Source organism: Corylus avellana, chromosome 4 (assembly GCF_965113065.1).
Source record: "Corylus avellana chromosome 4, dhCorAvel1.hap1.2, whole genome shotgun sequence".
NCBI lineage: Eukaryota > Viridiplantae > Streptophyta > Magnoliopsida > Fagales > Betulaceae > Corylus > Corylus avellana.
This window is the reverse complement of record NC_142493.1, coordinates 24,784,435-24,801,242: the sequence shown is the minus strand read 5'-3', so window position 1 is coordinate 24,801,242 and position 16,808 is coordinate 24,784,435. Positions and strand designations below refer to the sequence as shown.

Below are 16,808 nucleotides of genomic sequence, written 5' to 3'. Positions count from 1 at the left end.
TGGAGATTGGATTCTGAGCATTCTATATCAGTGTTTGAGCTCGTGAACAGTAGCCTCTGCATTTTGAAACTGAATTAAGCCAACACAAGAACTAACAAACTCCCCCTTTGGCAATTCAGTGACAAAACCAAAATGCCGAGCCAATCCCATCATCTCCCCATATTTACTCCCCCTTTTTGTCACAGAATGACAAAAGGTCTTCATATTTCCTGAAACACTTCACAAAATATATTAAGGCATATGTGGAACAGGAATACAGAAATAAAACTCATGATCACAAAAAAATGACGTAGAATGCAAGATCATGAACACACATCACCAAAAACTCTCCCTCAACATATGACTCAATAATCAACAAGAAGCTAAAAAATGCGAAACATGTTTCTCCCCCTCAAAAGTCAAATGAACACAAATGATAACACATTAATGACTCATGTATTGCACAATGAATATCCCAAACATGCTCCAAATATGCAAAACATACATGATACTAGAAATGGCTAGAAACTCATATTGCTTAACCCAAGCCAAGAAAATGTTTCATTCAACCTATGCTTGTGTGGTGTGTGGGTAAGCCATCCAAAGAGAAAAAATTTCAATTTACAAAATGAGGAGAAAGTTTCACCACCATGAGGTTTTGACAAGTATATCAAATCAAAAGTCAAACCTTATCATACTAGGGCCTAGCCACTCTCATCCTATACAATTCTCTTTGTAAAATATTTTGCACAAGTTTGACACAGTGAAATAAATTCCTTTTGGAATATGATCTTTTGATTTTATTTGTTTCACTATTTTGTTTATTTTTCTCTTTGAGAAAGTGTCATTAAACTTTTGGTGCTTATCACAACAGAGAAAGCAGGAATTTTTAAGCCCTAGGTTCAACTCGCATATGGTCAATTTGAAAAATATGACTAGTCAAAAACCTCATATGGTTACCTAACAGACCTCACAAATAAAGTGAAACAAAACCTCAATTTAAGCTTAAATGTGCACAAAAGATAAAGCATAGGCAAAATGTACCACATAAGCTTAGGCTTTAGGTAACCACAAAAACAAGTCCATTGACACAAATTTTCATCTCATGCATATTAAGAACATTCCAAGATGTAAGGAATTAAATCCATAAAAAGCAACATGAGAAATTAATGGATTATCTAGGTGCATAAGACAAAAGAAATAAAAGGAAACAATCAAAGTAACATATTTTTGTCTTTTTGAAAATTTTCACAAAAGAAATGCACAAAAAAAAAAAACAAATGCAAAACAAAGAAAAATGCAATGCAAAACAAAACAACATGCTTGAATTGAGATTACAACAGGTAAGACATGAATGTCCTTTAGCATTAAACTTTCATCACATCTTATAGGTCCACTACAAAATAATGATTTGGTTTAATAACTACTTCTAGGTCTTCACAAGACATTACACATTCCTGAACATTTGATTAGCAAGTAGACAAAAATCTTGGTGGTCCGCACACAACATCTCATCTATAAGCTTTTCAAAGATCATGATATATGAATTTCTTGAAAAATCCTTTATGAATATGCCTCAAAACATGAATCTCAAAACAATCATGTATATACTCTTCATACAGAAAGTGTAACAACAAAAACAATGCAGTGCATAAACAATAAAGCAAAAACAAAAAAAATGCAATGCAAAAAAAAAAATAACACGCTCTAGGATATTCAAAAATAAGCAAAACAATCAATCCTAGGCATGTTATTGACTCACCCAACTTTAGGTGAGATCACTACCACTCCCCCTCAATGGGTGAATGGTATAATCCTTCCTAACCCAAACCTTCTTGAATGAAGGTGTAGAGACGTGAACATTTTCAAACTTGTCTACTCTAGACACACCTCCCATCATCATTACCAAACCCTCATAATCTTTCCTAGAAACATAATTTTTATTTTTATACACATGAGGTTTCAATTTAAAACAGTTGGGTCGAATGTGACCAACTTTTCCACAATGATGACAAGTAGGGATAAACCTTTTAGGAGGTAGATTCCTAGGAGGATGGACGACTCTATATTTGGGGTAAGATACACAAGGTTCAATATGAATTTTCTTAATTTTCTTACCTTGTGAGGTCGAGGTAGTTGCTGTTTTTCTTTTAACCAAAAAGTCTTCTACTTTTTCTGATTTAACAAATATTATCTCGGAAGTAGAATCATTGTTAGAAGACAAAGCAACATGACAATCAAAACTTAACTCAGATTTATCACAATCAGAATTCTGAGTATGTAACATATTCTCAAGGGAATTGCTAGAGAATTTTTCCAATTGAGTTTCTGACTCTTTTAATTTATTCTCTAACAAATCAACTTTAGAACCTAAAACAGATTTTTCAAATTTTAAAGAATCAATTAAAGCATGTGATTCAGACAATTTAGTAACAATAGATTCATTCACATGTTTAAGATCTTGAAACTCCCCCAAACAATTTGTGTATTGATGTCTCAAAAGAGTGAATTTTTCCAACAAATTGTTGAAGGAGTTTATAAGATCATATTCCCCTTGAGAAGTATTCATAGCAAACAGGAGTCAACAGATCTCACTCAAGAATTTAATCCAAACAGAGTGAACCCGCTCTGATACCAATTGAAAAACGCTATGCCGACTCCAAAAACTTGTTTATCACAATTTATGCGGAATTAATATTATGAAGCAATACACAATTCAATCACCCAAAATATATAAAGCAATAAAAAGGCAGACACAAATATTTTGGTTACGAAGAGGAAACCTTTTAGAAAACGTTCTAAAAGTAAAACCTCTCCGGGGCAGCCAAACCCAGGAAATCACTATCAAAAGATTATCTAGAGATTACAGACACTAGGAACACTTACAACCCTTTGTAAGACCTTGACTCTGTAAGATCGACAAGCCTACAACTCGTCTCCGCGCTCACAATCTTCTTCAACATGATTCTCCTTTACCGGACCCTTCCGATAGACTTCTCAACCGTAGATTTATCAAAGGAATAATTAAAACTCTAAGAGATTCACTTTAACGCTCACCACATATGATCTCTCTTAGCACAGCCTCCGACGAACTCTCTGGGGGTGAAAATTCGTACTTCTATCTTCTATAATGATGTATATATACCATCGACAAAACCCTAGACTTAAACCACTTAAAATCACGTTTTTGGGCCTCAAACTTACGGAGTGTCCGGACATGTTAATGGGCTGTCCGGACACGGCTTTGCGGAGCAAAATTTGAGTTTCTGGAAATGAGGTCCGGACCCGGGGAAGGCATGTCCGGACATGGGTGAAACAGCATTCTGGAAATGCGGTCCAGTCTTGATCAACAGCCCCAATCGATGGGCGTTTGTGGTCCGATTGAGCTGAAATTTTGCAGGGACGTTCATAACACATGAATCTACATTATGAACGGTGGAGATTGGATTCTGAGCATTCTATATCAGTGTTTGAGCTTGTGAACAGTAGCCTCTGCATTTTGAAACTGAATTAAGCCAACACAAGAACTAACAAAATTAATTGTTTATAAATGATAATAATAATAATAAAAGAATTGAAGGGGTGGCTGGCTGGCCACCCCTCTCCCACTTGGAGTGGCCAGCAGCCACCCCCAGTTCTAGGGGTGGCGGCGTGGCCACTCCCATGGCCTGTGGGTGGCCGCACGACCACTCCCAATCCATGGGGGTGGCTCGTTGGCCACACCCATGGCCTATGGGGTGGCCGGCGAGCCACCCCCAAGCCATGGGAGTGGCCGTGTAGCCACCCCTAGGCCTAGGGGTGGTGGCCAGACACCCAAAGTAGGGGAGGGGTGGCCAGCTAGCCACCCCTTCAATTCTTTTTTTTTTTTTTTGAAAAAAATTAAAATTTTATTTTATCTAGAGTATAATTTTGTGTGGTTGAATTTTTATTTTAAGACTAAGTTTAATGAAATTGGCTGATGTGTCAGCTTCTTATTGGTAATACAAAGTGTGACTTTTGTGCAACAGGAACACCAAAGTCGCTCTCCTACTTTTCTTATTATTGACCAAATCGATATGGTTTTATAGCAAGAGAGGGAGTTGTCCATTTTAACAAATTCTTTTTGTTAAAGGATTTTTTTTTTTTTTTTTTTTTTTTTTTTTAACCTGTAAAGGAGAAATTACTGTTTCTAAATTTTGATTGAACGTATGATTATCAAACCATTCTCTGGTATAATTAAACTCACAGAATCACAGATTAATTAGTAGTTTCTTGTGTTCATAGGATTTGACTTCTAAATTTGGACATTCGTAATAAATTTTAGTTGAGGCCATAATCATCTGATTAGTATTAAATTCCAACTATTTGGATTTCGAAAATGAATTTTAATTTAGATAGTTAATTAAAACTCATCATTTCAAACTTAGCGTAATCTCATCCTAAACAAATTTTGTGAGAATATGCTAATTAAGAACATAATCCTCTTCATCAACCCTACATGCTAAGTTTTAACGGTGCTAGACTTATTTGACAAATAAAACATCATATATATATATATATATATATATATATATATATATATATATATGCGTGTCCATATCTTTTGACAGGACTTGAAAATAAATTGAGAAATCATAGTAAGAATTAAAGAAAAACATTACATGATGGGGTACGCGGTAGTGTTTAATTAGTTCTTTTAATAATTTGGGATTTGGGTATCACTAAATAAAAGGAAAGTAAAACGTACAAATTAGTTAAGCAATTTCCGTTAATGCCCTCATGAAGCTAAGCAATTTCCGTTCCATACGCCAGCTTCCTGCTGTTTGACAACTAGCTGTTGCGTGTAGCATATATATCTTGTGCTGACTTTTAAGGCCTGCCGACCGAGAAATATTTAATTTAGATGGCTCTCAATTTGACAATTACTATTGTTTTCACGTTGAAAATCTCTATTTTCTAGTTAATAAAATCATGCCGTACGTCAGTACACGTACATTTCCGTATACAATATTTTATAAAAGTGCCAATTGTACGCGTTATATATGATGGTGATGTCTTTTGGTCTACATTATTTAATTAGATTTTCAAGGTCATTTTTTAAGCATAAAAATATAAAATCATATTGGAAATAGTTTCTCTATTGTATCCTATAAACAAAAGCAGAAATTCATCTGTTTTTTTTTTTTTTTTTTTTCGTGGACAAGCAGGTAAACAAGAGAAAATTGATGAAATGTCATCAATATTTTATTATTTTTGGTGTGAAATAGAGTTTATATAAAGTGACTAGAACTTTAAAGCTTATGACTATTCGTCGTCAATCATAATTAAGACGTGGAAAAAGCCTATAAATTAATTAGGTTTAATTGTTTATAGGACCACAAAATAATATATTATCACCATTAGTGGTTGTGGTTTAGTACATGGTCAGAAGTAAGAGTTCAACTCTCGAAATAAGAATTTTTAATTCTATTAGTATTAGTTGTATTGAGTTTCATTAATGCCCTCATGAAGCTAATTGGGAAAAACTATACTTCAGTCAGACTGATCTATTATCACACGTCTCCATTAAAAATATCATTTCATTGACATCCTTTCAATTAAAAGACCTATTTAAACCCACTTAATTTGAGTCAATGTAACTCGTATATATATATATATATATATATATATATATATATATATAGCATTGAAAGGCCTTCTCCTTGATCAAAAAATGAAATATACCCCAATTTTCACATACATATACAAAAGCCTAAGTTGATTTTGATCATGCCTACTTGCTCTGAAATTGTCTATATATTGGAAAAATTACAGTTTACCCCCCCAAAGTTGACAGTGTTTTTTAATTCGAACATTAAAGTTTCAAGTTTTGCAATCTACTCCCACAAAGTTCCAATTTTTTTTAATTCGACCAATATTATCCCAAAATTCCCATATTGCCCCTGATTTTTTTTTTTTAATGAAAAAAAAAGAATGGGGGTGCAAAAATGGCTAGGTAGCCACCCAATATATATTTTTTTTTTTAATTTAATTTTTTATAAAAATTAGAGGAAATATGGGAAGTTTTGGATACAATTTGTCAAATTGCAAAAAATTGGAACTTTGGCCGGGGGTGGATTGCAAAAATTGAAACTTTGGTGTTCAAATTAAAAAACGCTGTCAACTTTTGGGGGGTAAACTGTAATTTTCCCCTATATATTTAATTTGTTACTAATTTTAATTGGTAATCTTTTTCCCCCTCCATTCAGATTATTTAAGATATGCTGAGGCATAATTAACTTCATTGTAATCTCTAAAAAGGAATATTCGAATGAGACTCCAGCTAATACGTACGTCCTCAGGCACCTCACGGTGGTGGTTATGTCAAAGATGTAGGGCTTAAGTTTTTCTTTGAAGCTATCTCAATTCAAAGAGAAGAAAAATTCGAACCCTTAGCTTTTTTCTTTTGTTTTTTACTATTCACACGCTAAGCTTGATCTATATCTCCAAAGTCAATAATGACAAACCACAAGCTAATGTAATGAAACTGTATAAATACCCCCAATGTCTTTCACCCCAACAACATATCACAAATACAAGTTGGTGTCATCAATATACATCAGACAGCGAAGGAAAAGGAAACAATGGCATCAGATCAGTGTCAAGGTAATGAATATCTCTATATTAAGAGTGCTTGTCTGTAAGTATATATACATATGCCAACAACATTGTAATATAGTATGTTTTCCTTGATCTAACACAAGCCTTTTTGAGGTTGTGTAGGGAAGAATTCATGGCCAGAGCTCGAGGGAGTGCAAGGGACAGTTGCGGAGGCCACAATTGAGAGGGAGAATCCTCTTGTCGATGCCATCATCGTGGAAGAAGGATCAATTGTCACACCGGACTTTCGCTGCGACAGGGTTTGGGTTTGGGTCGATGAAAACGGCATTGTTTCAAGGGTCCCCACTATTGGATAGGGCTAATTAATTAGTTTGGACTTGAGGGCCTAGTTACTCTTATTATTATCTTGTTGCAATGTTATTTTATTATGAATAATCTTGGGCTTATAAAGTCCATATTGTTGATGATTCAGTTGCTATTTTTAAATATATGATCAGATGTTACAAGTTTTTATCTATCTATTTATTTATTTAATTAGCTGAACGAGAGCTTTCATTAATACTTTTTAACTTCCAAATTAACCCGGATATTCAAAAGGTCATGTTAGTTATATATACTTGGTCTCTCATATCCAATCCATATTACCATTAAAAATGATGATCCAAAAATGAAAAAGCTCCTCTTGGCTTGCTGATCGAACTTGCACAAAGCAAAAATATGGAAGAAAGCCAAGTGATCAAGAGGTGTAGTAAATTAAATGACTAGAATTCTCAGCTAGCTGGACCAGAAAAGTATGAGAAGCTTATTAGGTTGCTAAATAAGGAACTTTCTGTTTTTTCTTTGAACTATCTCACAAAGAAGGAAAAATTCAAACCCTTAGATTCATACCTAAATAGTCAATAATGACTAACCACAAGGCACAAGCTAATGTAATCATACTCTATATATAAAAACGCCATCTTTCATCCAACCAATGCATCATATATATATATATATAGAAGCGTTATTAATATAAGATAATAAAGGAAAATCGAAAAATTAAAATGGCATCAGAGGGAAGGGAATTGGGAGCACATACCATGTTATATGAGTTTTTTTGGGTGAATGAATTTTTTTTATAACCACATTAAAAATTACAAAATCCATGTCCTCATGTCATTAAAAATTTAATTCTTTTTATAACCACATTAAAGTTGCTAAAAATGCCTTACATGAGGCAACTTGTCATCGCTCATATCAATTCTAACAGCGACAATATTGTTATGTTGTTGCTGATATCAATCCTTTTAGCAGCAACATGTTGTTGTTTATTATATAAACATGTACGACGAAGATGATAACATCATTAGCGATGACAATACAAAGTAGTCGTTGATAACAAATAATGTGCGTTTTTTTTTTTTTTTTTTGAAAAAAATTGCCAATTACTTTTTTTAGCCAATTTCTTTTTTTTTTTTTTTGGTATCAATTATCTAAATCACACTTAATAATTAATCAGCATAGAAAATAAAAATAAAAAATAAAAATCGACCAGAACCAAATCACCAAGGACAAACCACTGAATAAATTAAAGCATATATCACAATTTTTTTTGCTGTTAAAACAAACTGGTATTGGAAGTCTGAAATTAGCAATGAAAGAATTGTTAAATCACAACTTATCCCAAAATTTTAAATTGATAGGAAATGGTAAATTTAATTATTTAATGAAAATACTTTAGCACTCCCTCACTCTTGGGCTTAAACTTTTCTTTAATAGGTGAAATCCAACTTGTTGAATATTTAATTGAAATAGAAGGTGAATTGACGGGAGACAAAGTTCGAACTCAGGACCTGTAGCTTTGATCTATGTTTTTTTTGATAAGTAATGTTGTATATATAAAAAATAAAAAATAAAAAATAAAAAATAAAAAAAAGAAAAAAGTGCGAAGTGCCTCTAAGTACACAAGAAAGTATACATTGGTAGCCCAACACAAGCCCGAAAACACAACCCAAGATGACCCGTTGACGGAGTCTGCCTGCAAAGTAGTGGGTTCCTGTTCATTGTAATAATGTATTTGAGGAAATTGTTGGGTCTTAGATTTGGAGTGAGGTTATTATCCTTTGACAAGAAAACATTTTGTAAATATTATTGTCCACCTTTGCTTACAGCTCTGAAGTAGTTAGAAAAATGATGCTTTCTATATCTCTCGGGGTCTTGTTTACCGGTTGAACCGTAATAGTTTGAGCCACATTGTTGATGTCGCTGCCTCCTGGTTGCCTAGTAATTTGAACCATATCCACACAATTGTGGCGTGCGTGCTCGGCTCTGTGGTAACTCGAAGGAATTTTTTAGGAGTTGGTTTAAATTGGATAGAGAGAAGCATTTGCTTAGCTTTGATCTATATTAAATCACTACTTATCTCAAAAGCTTAAGTTGATAGAAAATGATGAATTTAATCATTTAATCAATACTTTAACAAAAATGACTTGTCAATATTGACGAATTTCTGTATTGTACTAGGGAAATTGACTTGCAGTTGTGCTACCAACATTAAAGCAATTGTTTGATGGTGTCTTGTATATAGGGCATGCTATTCCAGTAGTTTGAGCGATAGTTTCTAGTTCAATGAGGAATATTATTTTCCAGTATCCACCTTTTTTTTTTTTTTTTTTTTTTTTTTTTTTTTAATGTTTTTGTAGATAAGTACTTTTATGCATATCAAAAAGCACAAAGGGGCACCACCCTTTTTTTTAATTTTTTTTTTTAATGTTATAATCGAGAATGTGACGGTTTTGGCGGGTGGGTAGGGGCGGAACTAGAAATTTTAGTTTGGGGGTGGGGGTGGGGGCAAATTTTTTTTTAAAAAATAGGGTTAAATACTAAATACCCCCTAGGGTTTCGAAACTTTATTTTTACCCCCTTAGGGTTTCATTTTTATCACAGGAGGTCCCTGTGGTTTTGATAATAGACCAAGTTAGTCCTCCGTCAGTTGACTTAACGGGAAATCACGTGGAGCAATCAAATGTTGACATGTGGCACCTACTTAATTTTTTTTTTAATTAAAAAAAAAAAAAAAAATTGGGGGTGACTCGGCCACCCCCATCCGGCCATATGGGGGTGGCCATTTGGGGGTGGCTCGGCCACCCCCTTTGGCCATGGGGGTGGCCTGAGCCACCCCCAATTTTTTTTGTTTTTTTTTTTGTTTTTAAATACATTTTTTTTAATTAAAAAAAAAAAAAAACAAAACAAAACAAATTAAGTAGGTGCCACGTGTCAACATTTGATTGGTCCACGTCGTTTTTCGTTAAGTCAACTGACGGAGGACTAACTTGGTCTATCACCAAAATCACATGGACCTTCTGTGATAAGAATGAAACCCTAAGGGGGTAAAAATAAATTTTCGAAACCCTAGGAAGGTATTTAGTATTTAACCCAAAAATTTTTTTTTTTGGGGGAGAGGGTTTAGGGTCTATTTTATAAAAAAAATAATTTTTTTTGGAGACCACCTTATGCCTGGGGGGGTATTCCCCCCAAGGGCTAAGGTGGTTCTGCCCCCGCGGGTGGTGTTGTGTGTCCGAGGTTTACTCCTAAGGGGTGAGTTTAAAGAACCTTGCCTTGGTGAAGTTCCACATCATATATAAAAATAAAAATAAAAATAAAAAAAGAATGCGGCAATTGAGCCTTGTAGTGAAGCTAGTTATGTTTTGATGCCTAATGTAGAACTATCTTTGTTGTGACTGACCGAATGCACCATAATATCTATCAACTATGTTACTTATCAAAAAAAAAAAAATCTATCGACTATGTTATTCGATCATAAGGTTCTGTTTCAATCTACACGTGATTATAAATATGTTTACTTGCTCATCTGTACCTGTAGACGCCCTAAGCTTTTTCTCCTTACATGCAGCAATAAAATTGAGGTTGCCTACCAGGAAGCTGTTGCTTTGAAGAGGCAAGAGGAGCTCATCCGTGAAGAGAAGGCAGCGTACGTGGCTTGCTGAAAGTGAGCAGAAGGCAAAACGTGGAACAACGGAAAAGGAAAAGAAATCAAAGAAAAGCAAGGTTGAATGTTCTCACACCTTAAATATCAAGGGATTTACTATTCTTCAATTGTTCATTGGTTTTCTGCTGGATGACATTGCAGTTAATGTTTGTCTACACTAATGACATTTAATACATAGTTATAATGATTTAAGATTAATTGTCATTATTTCTTTTTAAGGTTATTTCAATTTATCAAAAAATGCATCCCTTATAATGAATAAATAATTGAAAAATCATCAAATGCACGTGCTTATTTATGTGGGAAATGTGCTTTGCTTGTTATCTAAATGTTTTGACCATGCAACCTGTTTCTAATCCGAGTGCATATGCCTAGGATCATTTTTCTGGAGGGTCAGGGTCAGCTGAGGGGCCATGCGTATCAAATATTTGGATTCTTCTTGTTCCTGAGCTGTCCTCCTACATGTTTATGATATGGTTTGTCTGCATTGGATGTGTTATTATGCAAATCTTAACTATTAATTGGAAATATATCTAAGATTTTAGAAAGAGTCTTCGTGGTGTTCAGATTAAATGATTTTCCTTTTGTTTTTTAGTGTTGAGGATTCAACTCTTTTGTTGACCTATGTCCTCTTAATATATAAGGTCTTATTCCAGATTAAATTGCTTCGAATTTAGAAGTTGTCAGAAAATGCTTACGCCAAACGAATTCAATTGCTTACTATTTAATCACTGAGTCATATTTCTTTGTATCTTACACTACAGGCCAAACAAAAACGAAATAATCGGAAAGGGAAGGAAAAAGGGAGGGAGGAAAGGCCTGCTCTGGTGGTACAAGACAAGCATCAACTGGGAAACCCCAATGATGAAAAACAAGACAGCATTATGGAGGAGTTGCAACCTGTAGTTGAAAAGCCTGATACGCTGGAAGATGTTTCTGATGCATCTGATTCAATAGATGGTGTTCCTGAAGTTCTTCAGCCTGATTCAGAAGACCGGGATGCCAGTCCTGTAAGTTGGGATACTGACACATCAGAAGTTCATAATCCAATGGAAGCCAGTAGTAGTGGAATTAGCTCCCTGTTGTCTGCACAAAATGGTGCTGCTGAAAGAAAGAGCCATTCGGTATTGGATGATAGTTCTTCAACGGGTTCTACAGAATCTGTACCATCAGTGGTAATGAATGGGCCATATAAGGGGATCTCCTTCCTAAACTATAAAAACCAAAAATCACCAAGCAGGTAAATTTATTGCTACAGTTCTTCGCATACTACTCTCTGAATATTAGGTATTTATTTGATTTTGCCCTTAAACATTGTAGGGGAAAGAATCAACGAGGTAAGGTGACCTGTGATGGGAGTAGTTGGGCAAATGAGATGGATAATCAGTCTTCTGGGCTTGCAGAGGAGGCAGGGGATCTAAGTGATTTATCTGGTAGATGTAAGCAGGCCGCTGAATCTGAGTCACAGGCTGTTCTCTCCTTGCAGGACCGAATAAAGTGGCCAGAGCAGAAAATGGTTAAGAAGGTGCAGTTACTAAATTGGCATGATTAGCTGTGCAATTGTTTGAACGGTTAAATACTAAATACTTCCGGGGTTTCACAACTTTATTTTTTCTTCCCTAAGATTTGATTTTTATCACATGAGGTCCATGTGGTTTTGATAATAGACCAAATTAGTCCTCCGTCAGTTAACCGTTAGTTGACTTAACGGAATTTCATGTTGACCAATCAGATGTTGACACGTGGCACTTACTTAATTTTTTTTTAAAATAAAAAAAAAGGAAAAAAATTGAGGGTAGCTCGGCGACCCCCTTTGGCCACCCCCATCTAGCCGGATGGGGGTGGCTGAGCTCCAAGGGGGAGGCCGAGCCACCCCCTAGGTGCCCAAGGGCCTAGGAGGTGGCCGAAGCCACCCCCAATGGTGGTTGGGGGTGGTTTCGGCCACCCCCTTGGCTCCAAAGGAGTGGCCGAGCCACCCCGTTGGTGCCCAAGGGGGTGGCCAAGCCACCCCCAGTGGGGGTGGCTTCGGCCACCTCCTAGGCTCCATGGGGGTGGTTTCGACCACCCCCTTGGGCACCTAGGGGGTGGCTCGGCCTCCCCCTTGGAGCTCAACCACCCCCATCCGGCTAGGGGGTGGCCGAAACCATCATTGGGGGTGGTTTCGGCCACGAGCCACCTAATTGGTGTCTGAGCCACCCCCTCGTTGGTCCACGTGGAATTCCGTTAAGTCAACTAACGGTCAAATGACAGAATGACTAATTTTGTCTATTATCAAAACCACATGGACCTCTTGTGATAAAAATCAAACTCTAGGGAGAAAAAAATAAAGTTGTGAAACCCCAGGAGGGGTATTTAGTATTTAACCCTTGTTTAAAATATTATTTTAAATGGTTTTTCTCATCTAATTGTCTTCTATTTTATTAAGATTTAGTTCTTAAGGCGAAAATGGTTTTTAACATTCTGGCTTCCTATTTCTTCCTATTGCATTCGGGAGCACAAGAGAAAGGACACCGGGAAAAAACTGTTGTTCTTTAAAGTTAGGAGTTAACCAATGCTAAGGAATGCATCTGAATCACATTTACCAATTAAAGAACTGCATCATACGTGTTCTTGCAGCATAGTCCAAGGTGGATTTTAAAGGATGTGCTTAATATGTAAAATTGTCCTCTGTTGTCTCTTTTCAAATCTCCCGTTTTTTGTTTTTCCCCAGAGTGCCACTTTATTCCCATGGTTTCAGCTTACTTTTCTTTTTTCTTTATTAAGAACAAATATTGGTATGACTGACATGATTGGAGTTCACTCTTCTATGTAATAGGAAGAAGTTGTCTTGCTGCAGAAGAAACTGAGCATGAAAGAACAGATTGATGTGGAAAGACCCTCTAAAGATAAGACATCAGCAGTACCATCCTCTCCCAGAAGCCTGCCCAAGAGTCCCACTTCCACTGCTCGATTTAAGGTGGACTTCCGTAGTAGTGCTATTGTGGATCCTGTCCCACTTGGGAAAGCTTCTTCAAATGTCGCACAACAGACTGATAAAGCTGTGCCTTCAATTACTTCATCCCCATTTGCTGGTGTGCCCAAACATGAGATCCAGAAGGCTGCAAGTCCAAAACCAACTGAGAAAGCCATGGCACATCAAGTACCTGTGATTTCAAGGCCCTCCAGTGCTCCTTTAGTTCCTGGTCCCAGACCAACTGCTCCTGTTGTTTCCGTGGTTCAAACACCCCCTCTGCTTGCCCGTTTAGCGAGTGCAACTGGCCGGTTAGGTCCTGAACCCTCACCAGCAACACATGGTTATATTCCCCAGTCCTATAGAAATGCCATAGTGGGTAACCCTGTTGCCTCAAGTACAGGTGGTTTTACTCATCCCAACTCTCAAGGCTCGGGGTTGAGCCAATCCTCGGCATTCTCTCAATCAGCTACATTGGTATCAGCACCAATGTTTTTATCCCAGAGCACTGAGAGGATTGACCCGGGTATTCCTTATGGCTTGGTAATGCGGGACGTTTTGCAGAATGGACACAACTGGATGGAGACTTCTCAAAGGGAATCAAGCAGAAACATGCACTATGATCAGTCTTCCCTGCTTAATGACGTTCAAAACCTGGGCTTGTATAGGCCTGTGCACAGTGGATCGTGGGAACAATTATCCTCCAAGTTCCCTGCCAGTATATCTGGCCGGCGGAATCAAGGTGTGTCGGGAGAGGAGTTCCCGTTCCAGCATCTGGATATCATCAGTGACCTGCTTGACGATGAACATAGTGTTGGGAAGGCAGCAAAGGCAAGCACAGTTTCTCAGACTGTCAGCAATGGGCAGCTATTAAATAGACAGTTTTCTTTCCCTGGTGATATGGGCATGTCGGCTGATTTGGGGTCCTCGTCTAGCCCTTGCAGGTTTGAGCGAACACAGAGTTACCATGAGAGTGGGTTTCAACCCCATTATCAGTCTTCTAGCAGCCATTATGACTCAACGAGGGATTTCATTCCACAAGCTAAAGCTTTACCTTATGTAAATGGGCAGGTAGATGGGTTAATTTCGAACCATTGGCACCGGGCTGGTTCTGATTTATCTGCACTTGGCATGAGGAACTTGGATGGCGATGTTTACCCCCATTATAATCCAGATTATTCAAATCTGGCTTGTGGTGTCAATGGTTATACGGTTTTCCGGCCTTCGAATGGGCACTGAAAAGGGAAGTACGACGGAGTCTGCCTGCAAAGTAGTGGGTTCCTGTCCGTTGTAATAATGTATTTGAGGAAATTGTTGGGTCTTAGATTTGGAGTGAGGTTATTATCCTTTCACAAGAAAACATTTTGTAAAGAATATTGTCCACCTTTGGTTACAGCTCTGAAGTAGTTAAAAAAATGAGGCTTTCTATATCTCTCGGGGTCCTAGTTACCGGTTGAACCGTAATAGTTTGAGCCACATTGTCGATGTCGTTGGCTCCTGGTTATCTGGTAATTTGAACCATATCCATATGATTGTGGCGTGCGTGCTCGGCTTTGTGGTAACTCGAAGGAATTTTTCAGGACTTGGTTTAAATTGGATAGAGAGAAGCATTTGCTAAGAAACAAAATAATGTGTTGAGCAAGTTTAGAATTGTCTTCTTATCTAACATTTTACACGGTTGTGGAAGCTCTTCTCTAACCATAATCTTTAGGAAAAGCAGCACTCTTCTTCAATGTGCTCTGCTATTAGGGCTCATGGTCGTCGAGGTTATTTCAAGAGTTGCCAATATGTGTTGACGTATCGGGTTTGTAATGAGTCAACTTATATGTCTACCTGTTTTGAGTCAATCATGACATAACCTGTTTAAATAAGTAGGTGATACTACACAACCTGTTTAATTGTTGAAGTAACTTCAATTTAAACTTCTGAATTACTATGCGATTTAACAAGTCTCCTCTAAATTTTAAAATCTCTCAATTTAAACCCTTAAACTTTCAATTGTAGTCAATTTAAACCCCTCCGTCAGATTTAGCCGTTAATTTCTAACGAAAATATTTAAAAAGATCAAAATATTTCTGATTTTTATTTTTATTTATAATTTGGAATTAAGGGTAAATTTGAAATTTTATAAAAAGTCAAGGGTATAAACATCATTGTTTCATTTTTAACGTTTAAAATCCGGCGAAGGAGTTCAAATTGACTGCAATTGAAAGTCATGAGTTCAAATTAAGAGGTTTTAAAATTTGAGGGGGGCTTGTCAAATCGCGTGGTAATTTAGGGGTTTAAAATGAGGTTACCCCTTAATTGTTTATTAAACAGAAGCAGGTTTTGTTATTTGAGACTTACATGCATTTTTAAATGCTTTATTTAAATTGAATGAGAATCAAAGAAAGACTAAAGAGTAAGTGAGAAGCGACACTCCTTATCTCGCTTTTTTTTTTTTTTTCGTTGCCCGTGTTGCGTGGAGGGTTTCTTTTTGGCCGCTTGACTCTCTAGCATGGTCCCAACTCAGTTTAGCCGACGGGATTAAGGGCATAACCCCTCCTCTTTTGGTATTCCCCAGAAGGATGCTCATCTTTTACAAAGTTTTGTTGCTATGTGTTGTGAGTTTTAAATGATAGTCGTTTGCAATATAATGTTTTGCAAGAATTTATAGGGAATTGTGTTCTTGAAAGCAAATTTAAATCTAAACTAATTAAACTCTAACCTAGTTTCAATAAAAGTTGAATTTTGGGTTTTTGAACATTAAAAGACAAAACATAAACTAAATAAAATAGACCAAGAGATAAGGTTTGGGAATCCACACTCACCAAATTGTAACAACATACTCCATGTTCATCAATATTAATTTGAAGTTCTTACAATTAAAATCTTAGATATGTTTTGTTATGCTTCAAACTGTTAATCAAAATCATCACATGTATCCTTGCACAAATTACAAAAGGAATCTAATATTAATTAAATCATCTGATGTATCCGTAAATCACAAAAGATGTCAAATTTCAATTGAAATACTATATGTATCCGTAGAACAAATTACAAGGGATATCCAATTATTTTGGCTATTAAAACCAAGCAATCAATTATGTGAAACTATCACAAATCATCAAATGTATCATTGAATCACAAAAAATATCCAAGAATCATTCCACACATTGAAAAGATGTAAAACCATTGAAATATTCAACCATAAAATCAGACAATAAACACTTACATGAAAGTACTATTGTTCTTCATTGATGAAGCTTTATCCCCGATCTTAGTTGAGAATTTAGATTTACATTATAGAAAATAAAACCTAAACCTAAACCT

At 36.3% G+C, this 16,808-nt stretch overlaps 1 protein-coding gene and 1 pseudogene across 2 annotated transcripts; both read left to right on the top strand.

Annotated features, from left to right (window-relative positions):
• Positions 1-6,533: 6,533 nt before the first annotated feature.
• LOC148586496 (glu S.griseus protease inhibitor-like) lies at positions 6,534-7,075 on the top strand. Its single transcript, XM_088515961.1, has 2 exons — positions 6,534-6,603; positions 6,721-7,075. The coding sequence occupies exons 1-2, from the start codon at positions 6,582-6,584 to the stop codon at positions 6,912-6,914; spliced, it is 216 nt and encodes a 71-aa protein (XP_088372087.1). The 5' UTR covers positions 6,534-6,581; the 3' UTR covers positions 6,915-7,075.
• Positions 7,076-10,343: 3,268 nt separating this feature from the next.
• Positions 10,344-14,912, top strand: LOC132176939 (TNF receptor-associated factor homolog 1a-like; annotated as a pseudogene). Its single transcript, XR_015911903.1, has 4 exons — positions 10,344-10,605; positions 11,311-11,786; positions 11,867-12,071; positions 13,362-14,912. The product of XR_015911903.1 is annotated as a TNF receptor-associated factor homolog 1a-like (transcript).
• Positions 14,913-16,808: the final 1,896 nt, after the last annotated feature.

Excerpts from the sequence above, each read along its gene's own strand:
- LOC148586496 (XM_088515961.1), top strand. The coding sequence starts at position 6,582 with ATGGCATCAGATCAGTGTCAAG. Across the intron at positions 6,604-6,720 it reads GGCATCAGATCAGTGTCAAG|GGAAGAATTCATGGCCAGAG; the intron begins GTAATGAATATC and ends GAGGTTGTGTAG.